Raw genomic sequence first — 17727 nt, forward strand, 5'->3', positions numbered from 1 at the left:
ATTCTCATTTCATCCCAGCAGACAGAAGGGGTCTTAAAATATCCAACCCCTATTAATATTTCACCGCAACGTACTTTATCTTTGTCACGGCTTGCTGTCTCTATCTCTCCTGTTTTTTCTTACCACATTTCAGTATATGATGATAAAAAAGTGCCAACTTTTTTCAGAATCTATTTCATAATAGTGATGATCCCTATGCCAGTTTCAGTCCTGTTGGGTGTTTGTAGGGATATCCGTATGTCTTATCTTCTCAATGCAGCCTTGCCCTTTTTTATTCAATGATGGAACACAATCCATCATGTCTAGTTCAGTCCATTAGGAGGTTTGTTGTGCGTTTCTTTCAGGCTCAAAGCTTCTGACTAAGCTCTCAAATGCGTTTTACAGCTCAAGTGGATGATATTGTGCTGAGTGACCATTAGCAGTCAATGACTATTTTACTCTGGCAATTTCCTCTCGAGCTCAAGCACTTTCTAGTTTGGTAGCACTGACTGGTGTTTTCTGTGCAAACCTGGTAACCAAAGGTTTATCTGTTGGAGCGCTTGAAAAGATGAATGTCCGACAGTCAAGAGGCTTTCTATGCAAACCAATTACTGGAACACATATTGTGCATTCAAAATGTGGTAACACTTTTCAATATGATTGTATTTACTAACATTCATTGAATTTTTTTATTTATACTTTCACATTTATAAGTCACTTTGGTTAAATGCGTCTGTGAAATGAATAAATTTTACATTAGTAAACACATTAGCTAACTAACACTATGCAATATGGACATCTTCCGATGGTGTAAACAATGCAAGTTCAACGCAGGTCTAGAAGAATTCCTGTTTTAGTTTTTTACACTACACAAAACATTTGCACAACATACAACCAACAGAAATCAAAATCAAAATGTTAAACAAATATCTTTAGGATTTAATTATATATGTTTTTAATATAAAAATGCTGATAATAAATACATTTTTAACTGAAACCAGTAGTGCTTCTGTACCAGAGTTTACATCTTGCAAAGTGGTGTATAGTTTACAGCATTTATTTATCTTTATTACAATTTGTTAATGTCAATACCTGTGTGTTCATGGTGCATGAACTAATGTTAACAGTTGACATTTTACTTAAAATGTATCAGTATGCGTTGAAATGAACATACAAACATATAACAAAAAACAAACATCAGCTTTCCTCATCTTATCCAATCAGGCATAAACACAAAGGTGTGTTAGTCGGATGCTATTTTTAGCTGGATGTTATGGATGCAATGTTTACGTCATAGAGAAAGCATCCTCGTTTGGTTTGGAAACGACAATGCATCAATGTGTAGAAAAGAGACCTGATTGTTTACATACCTATACATTTATGTATTTATGTATTGGCATGAAAAGATATCCAACGTCATTCAGTTTAAATATCATGAATCATGCTTTTGTATATTTATAGTCCATAAGCCCAGAATAGTTTCTTGCGGAATGCCTTGCCTTTCTCTGGGGGTGATCTTTTTGTATCTGGAATTAGTGTTGTACCAATTCATGTTGAATAAATGTAGTTTTAAAATTAAAATTGTTCACCAAATTAAATTAAAAACCTTTTATACCTTTTTTTGTTGGAAATATTGGACAAATGATTGTAACCAAACAAAATGGTGAAAGGACAATAGTCAAAAGTGCCCTAGAACTGTTTGCTTTCCAACATCCTTCAAAATATCTTCTATTGTTTTCAACAGAACAAAGAAAATTATAAAGTAATTTTGCTACCATGGTAGTCAGGAACTGTTTGGCATTCTTCCAAATATTTTTTGGACATTTATACAGATTTTGAAGGTGAGTAAATGATGACAGAAGGTTTATTTGGGGGTGAACCCTTTTAATGTGTCAATACATACACGCATTTTGGATGTTATATCAATTTTCTTTTTTAGAAAAACTATATGTACATTAAATCCTTTTTACATTCATACTTTCTGAAAATAATTTAAGTTAGCAAGGAAGTAGCTGAACCTATGCGAGAGGTAAAGGGAGTATTTAGGGAAGAACCTTTAGCAATTAAAATCGATCAAAGCAGTATGGATCAATTTCGGCCTCTGCCCTTTCTCACGAGTACCAGGCATGAAATGATTCTGAGTAACTGCATTATGAGTCATGATAACAGATATCTAAAGGTTATTTTCAGGTTTTGTGTCTACATTATCAGACAAATTATGTCTAAGGGACAAATAATAATATCGTTGGGTGCTACAGTGCTTGTACACGCTGTTGGATCAGTACACATCCATCCGTTATGTGCACTGATCACACAAAAATCTAAATTGACATAGCAAAATCAAAGCTAGTACTCACATTGTATTAAGAGCCAAGTTGAAGCCCATATGCATCGAGAAAGGGCCTTAAACTGTCATGTACATATAAGTCTCATTAATAATGACAAACACATCTCCAAATACTTTATAAATCACTTTTCCCATAGCATGTTTCTCCACTTAAGTACAGAGAAACTTAAGCAGATGATAAATTGCTTATTTGCAGAGTGTTAGGAAAGCACCCGTTCTCTGCTGGCAATGCTTCTCTCCACCTCGCTGTATATTAATCCAGCGCTGTACATCCCAGCGGACCTTCCCAGCAGTTCCCTGTCCTACTTTCCCAGACCAAGCAGAAGTAGTTACAGAACAGTGGTGGGACAGCGGCGAGGTCATTCGGTGAATGTGTCTCTGTGGGATGCTATGGTACAACTGAACTTTAAAGTGTACGGCCATCAAATTAAGTCACAGGAAGTGGACTTCAGAAATTTCTGGTGAATGGTGTGGTATTTGGATAAAAGGAATGAACTGGAAAATGAGGTAAAAAAAAAATTGGTTTAAGTTAAAATATTCATTCAAAACCGGTAAATGACTGGGCAACACAAAAGGAGATATTTTGAGAAATGTCTCAGTGGTTTTGTGTCCATACAATGGAAGTTAATGTGCGGCAATGTTGTTTAGAAATATATTTTGTGTTCTGCAGAAGAAAGACTCAAGTGACAGCTTGCTGAATTTTGATATTGACTCTGAGAAAGACATTGAAAGATATATGAGCTTCACCCCGCTGTTCTTCTGAGTCCCCAGGTGGCGTTTTCTGGATCAATAGCCATCAGATGCATCGTTCTTCTATCTGTTGGATTTATTTCATGTCATGCATTCTGTCAACACACAGTCCCTATCATTAACAACATAACAACATTCAAAGGCATCTGAGGCAGATACTATTGTGACAGTGGGGTGGTAATAGTGTTGAGCAGGTTTGGACCTGCCAAGCAGAACTCTAACAGAAGGAGGTGCACTGCTGGACGGGTGAGTTACCCAGCTGAAAATATTTGCTCTCCCACCAGTTATCCCTCGCCCCATAAGGAGTGGCTTGTAAATAGATGACTTTGCTTTCCTGATGCAACACAAATGCATTTTAGTTCACTTAGCAGTTGAACACAATGCATTAGGATGCCTCTCTCTCTCCTCCTGCTCGCTGCCGTTCGATAGCGACAAAAAGATGTATGTGTTTTGTGTACGGCAAAGAGAGCATTGACTTTTTCTAATGCCTCTGGCAGCATCTTCAAACTCTTTAAATATACATGAAGTGAAATATCCACTTTAGATGTGAAAACGGCGAAAAACTGAAATTAAAGTAAAAAATATATATTATACACTTAGACCACATACACTTTGTTATGCAATGTTGTGCTTTAGGATTGAATAAACAACACAATCCTACGTCTTAAAATATAAACAAATAAAATGCTAAATGTGATTAAAATGCACAACAATAATTATATTAAATTGTTATGATGATTATTAAATAGCATTTTGCTAATGGTTTGATATATATATATATATATATATATATATATATAGGCTATGTCACACTGAATAATATTATATTATACAATATAATTAATATTAAAATGAATCAATATACTATAATATTACATAATAATTAATCCATATCAACCAACATAATTAATATCCAGAGGCAGACACAAGCAAGAGCCGTTGTAAGCTTATCATAGTTTATAATATACTCATCCTCATAATCATTATTATTCATAGATCTCTTTACAGTTATAATCTTTTGGAAGGAAAAGATGCATCTCTTGTAATCTTTCCAAGATTGTCTTTAAAGTTAGCATCCAGAGGTCCTTGTAAAGTGCACGTTTCTTTTATCCCATTATGAGAATGTATTGAGTCCTCCATCTGCTCATCAGTTCCTCACGTTGTATTACTGTGTCCGTTTTTCTTTAGAAAACAAAGGCTTTGTACAAGGAATGAATTTTCAGGCCTCCTGGATGACAATTTGGGAATGTCACATACATGTATAGATGCAGTCCAACGCCAAACACCTCAGCTCATCTGCTGAGCCCCCCAGTTCATTTTTTTTTTCAAAGCATGTGACATCAAACATATCTCCTTAGTGAAGACAGGTCAGCTTTGCAGGTAATGATCAGATGAGCCAGACCGGACAGTCATAACTTTGTCATCTGTAGTTTTATAAGGCCTTGTTCAGACAGACAACACAAATGAGATTTTAAGGAGTTATACTACACAAAAAAGAATGTGAGATACAGTAACATCTGTAGATGTGTTTTAATGAACTCTTTCCCCCTTGTCAACAACATGGCATTTGGATAGTAGCAAATATTGAATAAGTGAGAAGTTAAAGAACATTTGCATGATTGCGCATAATATTCTACTTGGTTGTGGAAGTAGAAAATATTTTGGATAATGTTTTTGTGCTGATGCTTAAGTCATCTGTATGGCAATCATTGTATAGTGGGGTTCAAACGCTTCTACAGCATTTGGCGATATAATAATTTAATACATATTCGAATCATCGGCACAATAATTTGATTAAAAAATACCTTTGTGTATATGTAAAGGAGTGTTCACACTAAAAACAATAATGCTAACTGTATTAGCATCCACACCATTAGACATAATGAAGTTTCAACTGTGTTTATATGAACTAGGCTCATGAAATAACGTTGTTCTATGTTTGCATGCTGCAGTGACACATTTTAAAATTGTATTTTGATTGTTCATGTTTTATAGTTCATCAACTGGAAATAAACTGCTTTACAGTTATCGCCGTTGGTGTGAACAAGTCTTAACTGACCGATTTTCAGTGTGGCTTCAGACGGACCACACTACACATACATTGCATGTCACATATGTTTACATTCAAAACGAGAGTGCTTTTAGTCAGTTAAAGAGATCAGATTTTAAAAACAAATCAGATTTGTGCGCAGTGTGAACAAGGCCTAACTTTCATTATAAAATAGCCGCTCTTTTGCTAGCTGATCACTCTTTCTCAATTCACTAACCCAACAAGTAGCGAATACATTTTTCTTAATCACACATTCTCTTGTGCTCTTAAAAGTCAGCCGATCTGTCTGTTCATTAGTCCACCCATTCATGTCAATATATACACTGTATATCCATATTGCATGTACATGTTTATAGCAAATGAGGGCTCGTCCTTTTTTATTTATCCAAAAACATGCCTGAGTGTGATCTGCAAAGTCTGCAAGGACATTCAGTTAAATATTGATTATATATAAAGGCTTGATTTGATTGCTGATACATTTATAAATACCGCAGTAATCAATAGGCAAACCTTCTATGATAATTACAGTTAATTTTTTCCCTGTTTGTGCTTAACGTTTATGAAGTATACCAGTACTACAATACATCTAAATTTGAATACGGATAAAGGACATCATTGCAGCTGTAAATTTCCTATTAAGCTATTTAGCTATTAAGAAACTGCGTAACATCGAGGCGTTTTATAAAGCTATAGCTCATGTTAAGACAACAATGAAAGCAGCGGAATTCTTAAAAAGTACCGTCACAAAGCTGTGTTTGTATATAGACGTTAAAGTACTGGAAATCTCGAAGGTATTACAAATGTACATACCGACTGTCGTAGTGAACATATTAAAAACAATATATTCAAAGTTTCAGACAGAACGAGGCAGCTATGGAGATGCTATTAAATATCATATTTTGAGAGCATCAGTTAGACGTATTTCTCTGTTAAGCTCTTACTCTTCGTCCTCTAGGATATGACGTTTTTATGCCCTGGCAGTAAAAAAGGGCTCGTCCAATTACTTGCATACCATCATTTGCATGAATATCCTTTAACGAAAGGGCTTCGATGCATGCATTCAACAACACGCACAAAGACATTAATAACGTCTGTGTTCCTGAGGTGGTTGACAAGCTACCTCAGAGTCCTGTGTATTATATGGGTATAGAGTCCTAAAAGGCAGGATGCAGCAGTATTAGTGGAAAAGGGATGAACACTGAGCTTTTGAAACTTGGATCACATTTTAGCCGCACTAACGGTTTTGTAATGAGTTGTACAAACTGTTAGTGCAACTTATTACGTAGGCCTATACAAATCTATAATCATATTTTATCAGATTGTAATAAATGGGCAATTCCAGCATTATGGATGTGACCTTTTCAGTGAAACCTTAGATATAAACTTGCAGAGAATATATTGAACCACTTTTTGTCTTTAACCCTTACTGATAGGGTCTACAGTAGACATTAGAAAAATATCAGTCTAGGCCCGAGTTTTCTGTTTTAAAGGGAAAATGGCTTAAGGTTGAAGATTCATGTTGACTTTAACAACTCATTTAAAACAAACGTTTACAAAGACGTGGTCATATTCTTACGATTTAATGTGTAATGTGTCATGTGCAGAAACAGTTAGTCAGAGCGGCACCTCCATTAAGGCCAAACTTAAATGTAATGAGATGCAAAATGTCACTCCATTTTCTGTGAGACACACCTACAATAAGCTGGTGAAAGCAGTTAGCCGGGCATGGATCTAAACCTCAACCCTCAATGGATTTCTGGAAAGTGTAAGCATAGTGTAACTTGGATGGGCAATATTTGGAAAAGGTAGAGTTAACATAGCACCACATTCTTGGGTATGGCTGCGATGCGTGTATTGTTCTATTGTAGTATGACAAACTGTCTCAAAAGCAATATTCTATTCTGTGCTGACGTCCTGTTTGAAGAAATAGTAAGTTTGGGCTAGACATGTTATTCACTTTATTTTATTTTATTTTAAGACACAATGCCAAATCATCCTTTGCTACTTGCTATTGCTGGTTGGTTGGTAGCAAGTGACATCATGGAGGTCCATGATAACAATTACTGGCAGTTTGACTGTGCAGTATAATAAAAAATATTATTTTTAGTTTGGTTTATTCGTTTAGTTCCCACCTTTAAGAAAAATTGGACAAAGATCGACTATAAATAATAAATTTTTATAATAAAATTTATAAATTTAACTTGAATAATATTTTTTTTCAAAATGCCCGAATGGCCATCAATGAGGAAACATGCTTTTTGACTGAATAATAATAGGCTAGCTTGGCATGAGGGGGAGACATTTGTTGGAGACGACAAAACTTTGGTCCATTTTTCTAGAAAATACATTTGAAATATGTGTATATATATATATATATATATATATATATATATATAAATATGCAAAACAAAAAAGGGGTTCGCTATCATATGGATAGCTGGAAAGCGAACAGGCTCTACAGTCAAACTATACATGTACAGTGTAAACTGGGGCTGTCACGATATCAAATTTTGTGTTTTGTCTTTTATTTGGGCAAAGAATCACACAAATATACGGAGGCAGAGAAAGAGTTCGCAACCATTGTGATTCTTAAGGCAGTTTACGATATTACGATATCTGTGGAATTAACATGATATCGATAATCATGGGGTGTTATATCACGGTTATTTGCGGTAACAGTATATTTCGACACCCTAGTATTGTATACTTTTAGTGTGATTACACAACATAAACTCACATCAACATTGTAAAGATGTAATCCAGAAGGCAACCCCTTCCTTAGAATCCCATATTATTATATCAAACAAATAAAACTGAGTTTAGTTGAAACTAAATTAGTTTAGAAATAAGTATCCACAGATCAATGAACCAATAGAATTGACCAATCTTCGTGGTGTTAGACCCCGAAAGTGGGCACTAACTAATATATTAGCCAACTTACATTGAAGACCATTGTAAAATTTTGCAACCATAAAAAAAAGAAGCATTTATAATATTGCACGTACCGTTAATCTCACAGAGAAAAAAATATTTAGATTGATAAAGATATGAATACTTATTACTAGTTTTGTGTGTAAGCATTATTCTTACTACATGCATGCTATGATGAGTGTGTACCAGACATGCACCACAAAAGTAGTAGAATATTTCCTATCACTTACAAAAGCTATTTGAGGAAGCATACATTTCACACAACTTTCATTCAAATTCTCCAGCATTATATTATGAGCGAATGCACCATGAAATGGCACTGAAATGTAAAAATGAACACAAAAATGCATCAAACAGCGGCAGTGAATTATATCTTTGGTGACCTGACATTGTGAGCTAGTGTTTTGCTGTTGTTGGCTGCTATGTCACAGTAAAAATATCTACACTCCTGCAACCCCCATCAGTGCTTGTAGGGTTAGATCCTTTCTCGTACACATGGAATGCTATGAAGTCTTACGATGCTGGGAACAGGAAGTGACGGGGAAAATGACACAATGGAGGAAAGCTGGTCAAGCGGTACAGTGGAACGAAGAAGATGGAAATCAAGTGTAAGACTTTTTACTCTGACATGGAACACATAGAGATATCTTAGCACGCTGGCAGAGAAAGAGACGTCATACAGAAAACAGGCCTTGTAATGGCCATTCCAGGCCTCCGAGGTTGGTCGTGCATCTATTTCTCTGTCACAAGATGGAATGTAAAATGTTTATAGGTACCACACACAATATGCTTTTGTTGCTGGCAGGACACGCAAAATGTGTGCTTATGCAGAGATATACATCCTCCATTGTTATTCCTGTTGATTACATGTTCTCATTTTATATGCCACTGATCAATTGGAGTGACAAAATTACTGTTTTGACCAGGTACAAATACACTCAGGTTGGCAGTGACCGGGGGAATGGGCATCAGGAATTGGTCCCTCTATGCTACGCTTTTATCTATTGGTTAGGCTACTGTTTGGATACTGTTGCAAGCAGAACGACCACTGGAACAGTCACACAGATAAGACAGACTCCATGCAGACACTGAACACAGGAATGCAGAACAACGCCCCCCACCAGTCAAGTTATCCACAACTGGGAGAGGAGCGAGAAGGAAATGGGATGGAATGGTGAACCTGTCTTCGTCATTGAGTCTTCGCTCAAACTCTTTCAGTTCTCCTGTATCCAAACTCTCGAGTTGGGCCTCTGAAGCCTTCAAACTCGGGGGTGAAATTCCCTACTCAAAGCTCTTCATTCTACCTCCAATGGAAAGGCAGTTCAAAGTTATACATCTGTAAGCATTTTGGTGATGTTAACATAGTTGGTGTTGGTAAGGGTGCAGTTGCCGGTCTTGATGTTCTCTTCTCGGAAATCGTCATTGCTGTTGTGAACGACCTCTTGGATTTCCATGTAGTCGGATTTGCTCATGGTTGATCCGCTGCGGCTCTTTTTCAGGTCCTCTGAGGAATCAATCTTAGGGACACTGGTCACGTTGAGGTACTGCGCCTGCTCTTCACCTTCGGTCTCTCTGTGGTAGAAGTAGTTGAAGTTTGAGACTATGACGGGCACGGGCAAGGCGATGGTCAGCACACCAGCGATAGCGCACAGGGATCCTACGATTTTGCCACCGATGGTAGTTGGAACCATGTCACCGTACCCCACGGTTGTCATGGATACGACTGCCCACCAGAAGGCGTCAGGGATGCTTACAAACTGCGAGTCTGGCTCATCTGCTTCTGCAAAGTAGACAGCACTAGAAAACAGGATGACTCCGATGAAGAGAAAGAAGATGAGCAGCCCGAGCTCCCTCATGCTGGCCTTGAGCGTTTGGCCGAGGATTTGCAAGCCTTTCGAGTGCCGAGAAAGTTTGAAGATCCTGAAGACTCGTACTAATCTGATGACCCTCAATATGGCAAGTGACATGGCTTGCTGTCCTTGTTGACCGTCCTCTGGCTTCTCCGCTAACTCAGTGCCCAAGGTGATAAAGTAAGGTATTATAGCCACAATATCAATGATGTTCATTATATTGACAAAGAAGCCCGCTTTACTGGGACATGCAAAGAACCGCACCAAGAACTCAAAGGAGAACCAAATGATGCAAAGGGTTTCCAGAATGAAGAAAGGGTCAGTAAAGTAGGTGGAGGTGTAGTAAATTGTAGAGTTGGACTTGCCCGTGTAAGCTTTTTGCATCTCCATTTCCTCATTGCGAAAAATGGGAAGCGTTTCCAGGCAAAAGCTGACTATAGATATGAGAATGACCATGACTGAAATGATGGCGATAATCCTGGCAGGCCCTGAACTTTCAGGGTACTCGAACAGCAGCCAGACCTGCCTCTGAAACTCATTTTCCGGCAGTAGCTTTTCCTCCTCCTTGATAAATCCTTCATCCTCTCTAAACATCTCAATTGCTTCCTCCCCGAGCTCGTAAAAACGTATCTCCTCTGAAAAAATATCCAACGTCACATTGACGGGCCTTCGCAGCCTGCCGCCCGATTGGTAGTAATAGAGAATGGCATCGAAACTTGGGCGGTTCCTGTCAAAAAAGTACTCGTTCCTCAGAGGGTCAAAATAACGCATCCGCTTTTTGGGGTCCCCGAGCAGCGTCTCTGGGAACTGAGAGAGAGTTTTGAGCTGCGTTTCAAAGCGCAGGCCGGAGATGTTAATGACCACCCTTTCGCAACACTCATGGTCCGGTTCCGGGTCATACGTGTCCTGTGGCTGACCCGGATGAGCTGCGGCTTCATCGACTGGGTCGCCTGTGGCAACAGTCATGCTTTGAACGAATGCAACCTGCAATTTGTGGTCAGGATGCTACGATGTGACCTCTGGAACACTTTGTGGGGAAAAGTAAGGAAATTGTGGGTTTCTTCTCACTTGATGACACCTCTCAAAATCACTTGAACCCAGGAAACACTGAAATAAAATAGAAGAAAGTACTTAAAATAAATAGTTTTTTTTAAATCACAATACTGTAAACCACACTGCTTGCATGATATGCATTTATTCTCTCCTGCTGTGTTAGGCAGTTAGATTACTTCGAATTCTTTTTAGTCCAAAACGCAAATTGTACCAATGAAAGACACCATAAATTTCTGTTGAAATAACAGCAAGCAGATTTCTAAAGACTGCAGAGACCTGAAGCACTACATATATGAGGAAAATAACAGAATTCTGAAACCAGGTCTTCTAAAACATCCATCAATCAACTTGGCCTGACCACTTTGCACATTCTTTGGATTCAATTGGATTGGATTCAATTTATTGTCATTACACACATACAAGTACAGTGCAACGAAATGTATTCTATTTGTTTTTATCTGCCAAGTAGATCAATACTTGCCATGGCAAGACTATATCATGCCTCTTATGATTCAATTATGCACTGTAAATCTAATAACAGCCTGAGTGCACTTAAATCATAATTGAATATTCCAAAACCTACCCAAATGCATTTTCACCAAGACAGCATGACTTCTCTCTCCCTGAGATAAGCTGAAGCGATGCAACAATGTCTGCCTTTTTTCCACCCATCAACAGGTAAATATATATTCGATTTTCAAATGTATTTGAACACACAGTACAAATACATCAATAATATTCCCTACATCACAAATATATCGTACAAAAATCCATGATTCACTATTATAACAATATTAACCATTTTTACAGTAAACATCCTCGCAACCACATATTTATTATGGTCTAACCAAAATAACTATAGTAAAACTATGGAATCTGTGCTAAAACTTTGGTAATGCAATCTGTCATAACAGGCATGGTTACTACACTTCACATGGTTAATATTCTACATTTTCTTTTGCATTGCTTGTAAATTAAATTACACAAATAAATCTGAGTGAGTTGTGCAATTTAAAAACAACTTCATGAAATGAACCAAACAGTTTGTCACGCAAGCTTACCTGCAAGGAGGACTCCTCAACGCCCCAGGACAATCATATGCCAGAATCGTTTTGTTAACGTGACATCAGCAGAAGTAACAAACGTCTCGTTTCCAGGGTCACTTGACAGCTGGCGACCGGATAACATACAGCTGCATGTCTCAAAGAAATGGGGACCCCCTTAAGGCGTTATTTTCAAAGAGCATCCCATTGCAACTGTCCAAAGATGCTAAGGTCAGCAAAATCTGACGCCCCCTGTGTCCTCATAAGATGTGACGTTTTCTGCAACAGCAGGAGTGTTGTCTCGACTCAATTCCGAGATCTGCAAAGAAACAGGGCAGCTGGTTGCGCTGGGCGTCGCCACAAACATGCTCACATTACACAAGTAACATTTAACAAATGAGACTGAGAAAAAATGCCTAAATACGAGTTAGGCGGCCAAATTGATGCTCTGAGGAGCGGCAACATCTTGTTGTTGAGCAAACGTGCCCATCTCATCATATGGGTACGAATCCATAGAGCATCGCGTTTAAAATCAGTCCTCAGTCATGCCTTTTCCCCGCAGCGCAAAGAAAGCGTCCCTTAATGTGATATTCAATCGCCCCAAAACGCGGTTATGTGATTTTTTTTACACATATTCACATCCCAGGCTCATGCACCCATGAAAAACGCACCACACCGACACCGGCTGCGCTCCGTGTTTTAAAGCCCATCAAGCAAGCGCAAGGTGTCTGCAGGGACATGCTTCAGCAATCGGTTCCTCTCTCTAGGTGGATCAAAGCATGCCAGGCAATTCTCAGGTTTAAAAGGCATTCAAACGGCATTCACGCATGCATTTAGAATAAAGAAGTCAACCTTCCCATGTTGTTTTCAAGATGCACGCATCCGGAAAATGTCCATCAAAATATGCACAGGGGTTCCTCGTGCGCTTAATTGCGCTGGCTCCGTTCATTTTAGGGAGTGGCGCGGCGCGGCGCGGGCGACCGATTTCTCATCAATGTCCAACTTTTCTTCTTTTACTCATAATGATGCTATAAGAGCGGTTTCGGCTGCAGTTGTGCACTGCCGCGCATACAAAGAGCTGTGGTGATGCTCACCACTCCTTACTGTGAAACAACAAGCGTGGGCAAATTAAAGGGGACGCACCTCCACTGCGCCTCTATACAGCTGCCTCGACAAGATCATAGTCCGGGTCTCAGCAACACGTCCTTTTTTTCTGTAAATATATTTTCATTGTTTTTTTACTAGTTACTATTTTTAAAAAAATGTAAATATGCAAATCATTTTTATTTGCATTAAAGCTCCCAATCCTTTATGCCAAAAATGAACTAAAACTAAAGTTATTGAGCGAGCACACATAAAATCAGTGTTCAAAACTCGCAATGCTAAGCTTATAATAATGATTTCTTTTTTGAACTGTCTGGTAGGATTTTGCAAGAACTGCCAATTTATGATTCGAACCAAGATGGCGATAGAGAGGCAAAAGTTATGAATGTGACATAATACAGTAATGAATGTTCCACGATAGTCTCTATGAGATCTATTTATAATAGACGTAACATAGCAGTTAACCCAAGTTTAGTCATTCTTCTCTAGGTTATAACATGACTGATGGAGTGAGTATAATTAACAGCTCTTTTTCTTACAGTGGCCTTACTTGCAATCTAATGACTCCATCCATCTTTGCCTCTCCAGCCGCTCGCTGTCTATAAACTGTAAAGATTGGATTTCAAGCATTGATGTAATACAATAAGAGCTAAGTCTTATAGAAAGCCTTCTGGTTGCAGTAATAGCATTTTCAATCTGGCTCTGGCGAGCACACCCAGCATTTCATTATAAAACCTTAACCATACAGCAAAATACATGCAAACTGCCGAACCGTTTTACAGGTGTCCAATACCTTCAATGCCTTTGATAAACCTTGTTTGGCATGGCTGCTAAAAGACCTAAATATGCATGTTGATTCATAAGGCGGAATGGGGAGTTACATTGGGGAGGTGCCGAGGTCTCTCCGGGGACTGTCGTTCTGTTTGTACAAGAGAGAGAGAGAGAGAGAGAGAGAGAAAGAGAGAGAGAGAGAGAGGACGACCTGTGTGTGCCTGCATGCGCAAGCATAGAGAACAACCGCCATTGGATGTTTACAAAAAGAGTACAATAAACATCATGTAACAAATTAAAACGGATCATCTTCACTTATTGATGCCGTTGGATTGATGTGATGGAGATCTGATGAAAGTGGGTATTATGAATGGATGTTTGTATAAAGAAAGGTGATGAGGAGATTAGGGTTTAGGTGTGTGTTTTAGGTTTATGATGACTGACTGATTATGAGCAAAAGGTTGAAAGGAGAAATATAGCTTCTATGTATAGTTTTAAAGAGACAGTTCACCCAAACGCAAAACATCAGCAAAGACGTAAGAGCATATGGAAATTTTAAATCAGTGACATCACATTCTCTGAGCCAAGGGATTTTAATCTAAATGTGAGTGCAAATGAGTGGACGGAAAATAATTACTTTATGCTTTTTTTATTTGATCTCTTCTGTATAATAGCTGCAAGCTTCCTGTACTGCCTCATATATTCCTTTCATTATTTTAGTGTAAGCTAGTTTTAAAATGCATCCCCTTAACCGCAAAACACAAATAGAAATGCTGATGTTGCATTGGAGAGCCCTGGTTATTCCAACACATAATGTCATACATGCATAATGACCACAAACAAAGCAGAAAAGTTGCTGTTTTTTGTTTTTCCAATTACAGCGTGGACTAGCCGACTTGGTTCTATAAGAAGGCTTTAAAGAGAAATGCAGTCGTATAGAGGGTGAACAGTGATGTTGCAGTAATGTACAGTATGAGAGAAATCATGTGTTTTTGAACTTTAAGTCATGTATTCTAGCAGACCTTAAAATTCTTAACTTAAAAATGAGTACTTTTTAAATTTGTAATATTCTTCACAGTCTTCAAAGGCTTTATTTATAGTTCTTTTAAAGTGCCCATTATGGTGTAAAAAAGGATCTTCGAGTGTATTATTTTGTGCAACAGAGATCTGGAATTAAGAAGATCTTTTGGGGGGTGAATTGATCTCTTATAACAGCATTTCAAACAATCATACCTGTTTTTCATTTTCTTTTACTTTTCAAATTCAGTACGGTTATAAATTCCTGAAAGACTCAATCATATTTTCTCCCAGTTTGATATCCCTTAGTGCCAGACTGCTAAATGGAATGGAGTAGCTCATTGATGCATCACAAATGGATCCAAGCAACATCTACGCACAAGGTAAGCCTATGAGCTCCCGAGATGCTCGAAAAACCTACTGCTTGCCTGCTGTTATGTCCAACTGAGATTAGAACCCGGGTCTACCGTGTAGCAGGCGAAAGCATTACCAAGGTGCCACAAGGTGGTGTGTTTAGATCCAAAATACAGAGACAGACACAATAGTTCAGTTCAAGGGTTTTACTTGAAAAGGTAGGTCAAAAGTATCCAGCAAGGAACAGGCAAAAACAAAAGTAATCCGCGTCAACACAGGGACAATGACACTACTCACGGACAGGTTTATTCAACATGACTTCACCAGTGTCAACTCAAGACTGCGCAAGGAACTCAAAATGACAGGGGTATTAAATAGGCAGCTTGAACAAGGTTCAGGTGAAACCAACAAATCAATAACGAGAACATATGACAAAAAGGAAACTATGAGGACCTCACATGGCCAAAAAAGGAACAGTCACATAATTCATGACACCTGCTGCTTATACAACAACAAAACTCTTCCTTGGGCTTTATAGCTAAACTGATAATTTTGTCTTATATCATTCAGCTCGAAGTGATTTTTTGGTTTATGCAAGCATGCTGATCCCCCTTAAGAGGTTCCAGCCAATTGGTCCCTTTTGGTGCGTTTACTTGCATGGAGAAAGCATGATAACCGAAGATGGGTTGGACCCAACCCTTCTTGGCTTCCATCTCTACACAACTAGACATACATCTTAACACATTCTGTATATGGTCGCCTGCACGGGGCCCTGATGGCCTGCTGATAATTTATGAGGACAATATCCCATTAAAATGAAAGCATTTCAAATGAATCTGCTTCCCCCAAAACAAACCAGTGTAAATGTTTTGCATTAGCTAGACAGCATTCATCCATTGTGCTCCGTTGGTTTTATTCATAATACTGTGTCTGTGTACTATTATTTGTTGCCGATGGAACACACAACCTTCACTGCTCAGAAAGAAACACACGTTGACCTTTTGCACCAATAATGGGAAGTTGAACCTTAACCTGCCATTGTATATCATAGTTTTTCAAATAATAAATTAATACAAATAAAAGCACAAACATGATTAGTGTAGAAGACATATGTATTCAAAATATGTAAACAGATATATTGGCCAATAATTGGTTTATAAAAGCAATTTTTCACACCATGGGATAGTTTAAAAACGGCAGATCGTCAGGTCTGATATATCCTGTCAATCAAAATTGGACGGCATAATGCTATAAATTTGTGCTCTGTATATACAAAATGTTAAGAAACATCACCAGTTTGATGTTTAATATTAAAAGTCATTATATTAATTAATAACATAGAGAAAGTTAAGTTAATATTAATTTAATCTTCAGTACCGGTATCGGCAGATATCACTCTGAATAATCGCCATCTGTGCATCTCTAATGACAATAAAAACACACAAAACATAACTTCAAATTAAAATAAATGTGACACTTGCAACAACCTGAAATTTATAAAACAAAATCCTGGTATTAAGAACACAAATCAACCCATTGGTTATAACCAACTTTCATCATATGTAATTTATTGGGGTTTATTATGTTCAACTTTCTCAACATTACAAAAACCGTCAAAGTTTAGAGCAAAATTGACTAAAGAAAGATTCATATTTAAGACATTCGGGAGTGAGATGTTCAACTTTGATGACCAGCAATAGTCACCCATGTGTCTACTTACTGTCTACACAGCAGCCCGGTCTCCAAAATACCCATCTTACTAAACTATACATCAAACTATTTTGACGTGTCATTGCACCCAGCTTTCCAAAGTTGCTGAACTGTAAGCTATCTGTAATAGCTCAAGGAGATTGCATACGTGTAGAGTACGTTCGTACATATATAGTGTTCATGTGAGATGGAAGTGAACGTGCCATTTCGAGCTGGGGAGCGATTTGCTCAGGAGACCTTGACGTTTTACCGTAGCAACCAGCACAGAAGACAGCAGTACACAATGACTCAGACAAGCTTTATCCTCTAACCAAACACACACACATATACTGCATCACCAAAAGAGATGTAACCAAGATTGATGTCTTTATTTCTATGCACTAAGTGCACTATCATAAGTACAGTATAGTGAAAATGTACTTCATGTATTGTTCTGTAAGCGTATGCTGATGTAATACTTATATATAAGTGTTACATACGCTTAAAGAACAATACATAAAGCCATTTTTCAAATATTAAACAAAACTTTAATGCAGAAACTACAATTCACCATATAGCCTTTATAGCCTGTTTACAAACAGTAAGCAACCACAAAGGCTCCTCTTTTCAGCATTTATTTTCACATACGCCAGTGATACGGTAATCAAATTTATAGGGAGTAATGGAAACCCTAACCAAAATGAGAACGGGAAGCTTGTTAGCGGACAATCTCCCAGAGATAACCGTGCAACATAATTGGTTTAGACATTATGACATCATTTCCTCCGA

At 37.9% G+C, this 17727-nt stretch overlaps 1 protein-coding gene across 1 annotated transcript; it reads right to left on the reverse strand.

Moving 5' to 3' along the window:
- Positions 1 to 9385: 9385 nt before the first annotated feature.
- kcna2b (potassium voltage-gated channel, shaker-related subfamily, member 2b) lies at positions 9386 to 10873 on the reverse strand (the record flags this gene model as incomplete). The annotated part of the gene is made up of 1 exon (XM_079478625.1): positions 9386 to 10873. The coding sequence occupies one exon, from the start codon at positions 10871 to 10873 to the stop codon at positions 9386 to 9388; it is 1488 nt and encodes a 495-aa protein (XP_079334751.1).
- Between the last annotated feature and the right edge of the window lie 6854 nt (positions 10874 to 17727).

This window comes from Barbatula barbatula (genome assembly GCF_947034865.1).
Source record: "Barbatula barbatula genome assembly, chromosome: 17".
NCBI classification, from domain to species: domain Eukaryota; kingdom Metazoa; phylum Chordata; class Actinopteri; order Cypriniformes; family Nemacheilidae; genus Barbatula; species Barbatula barbatula.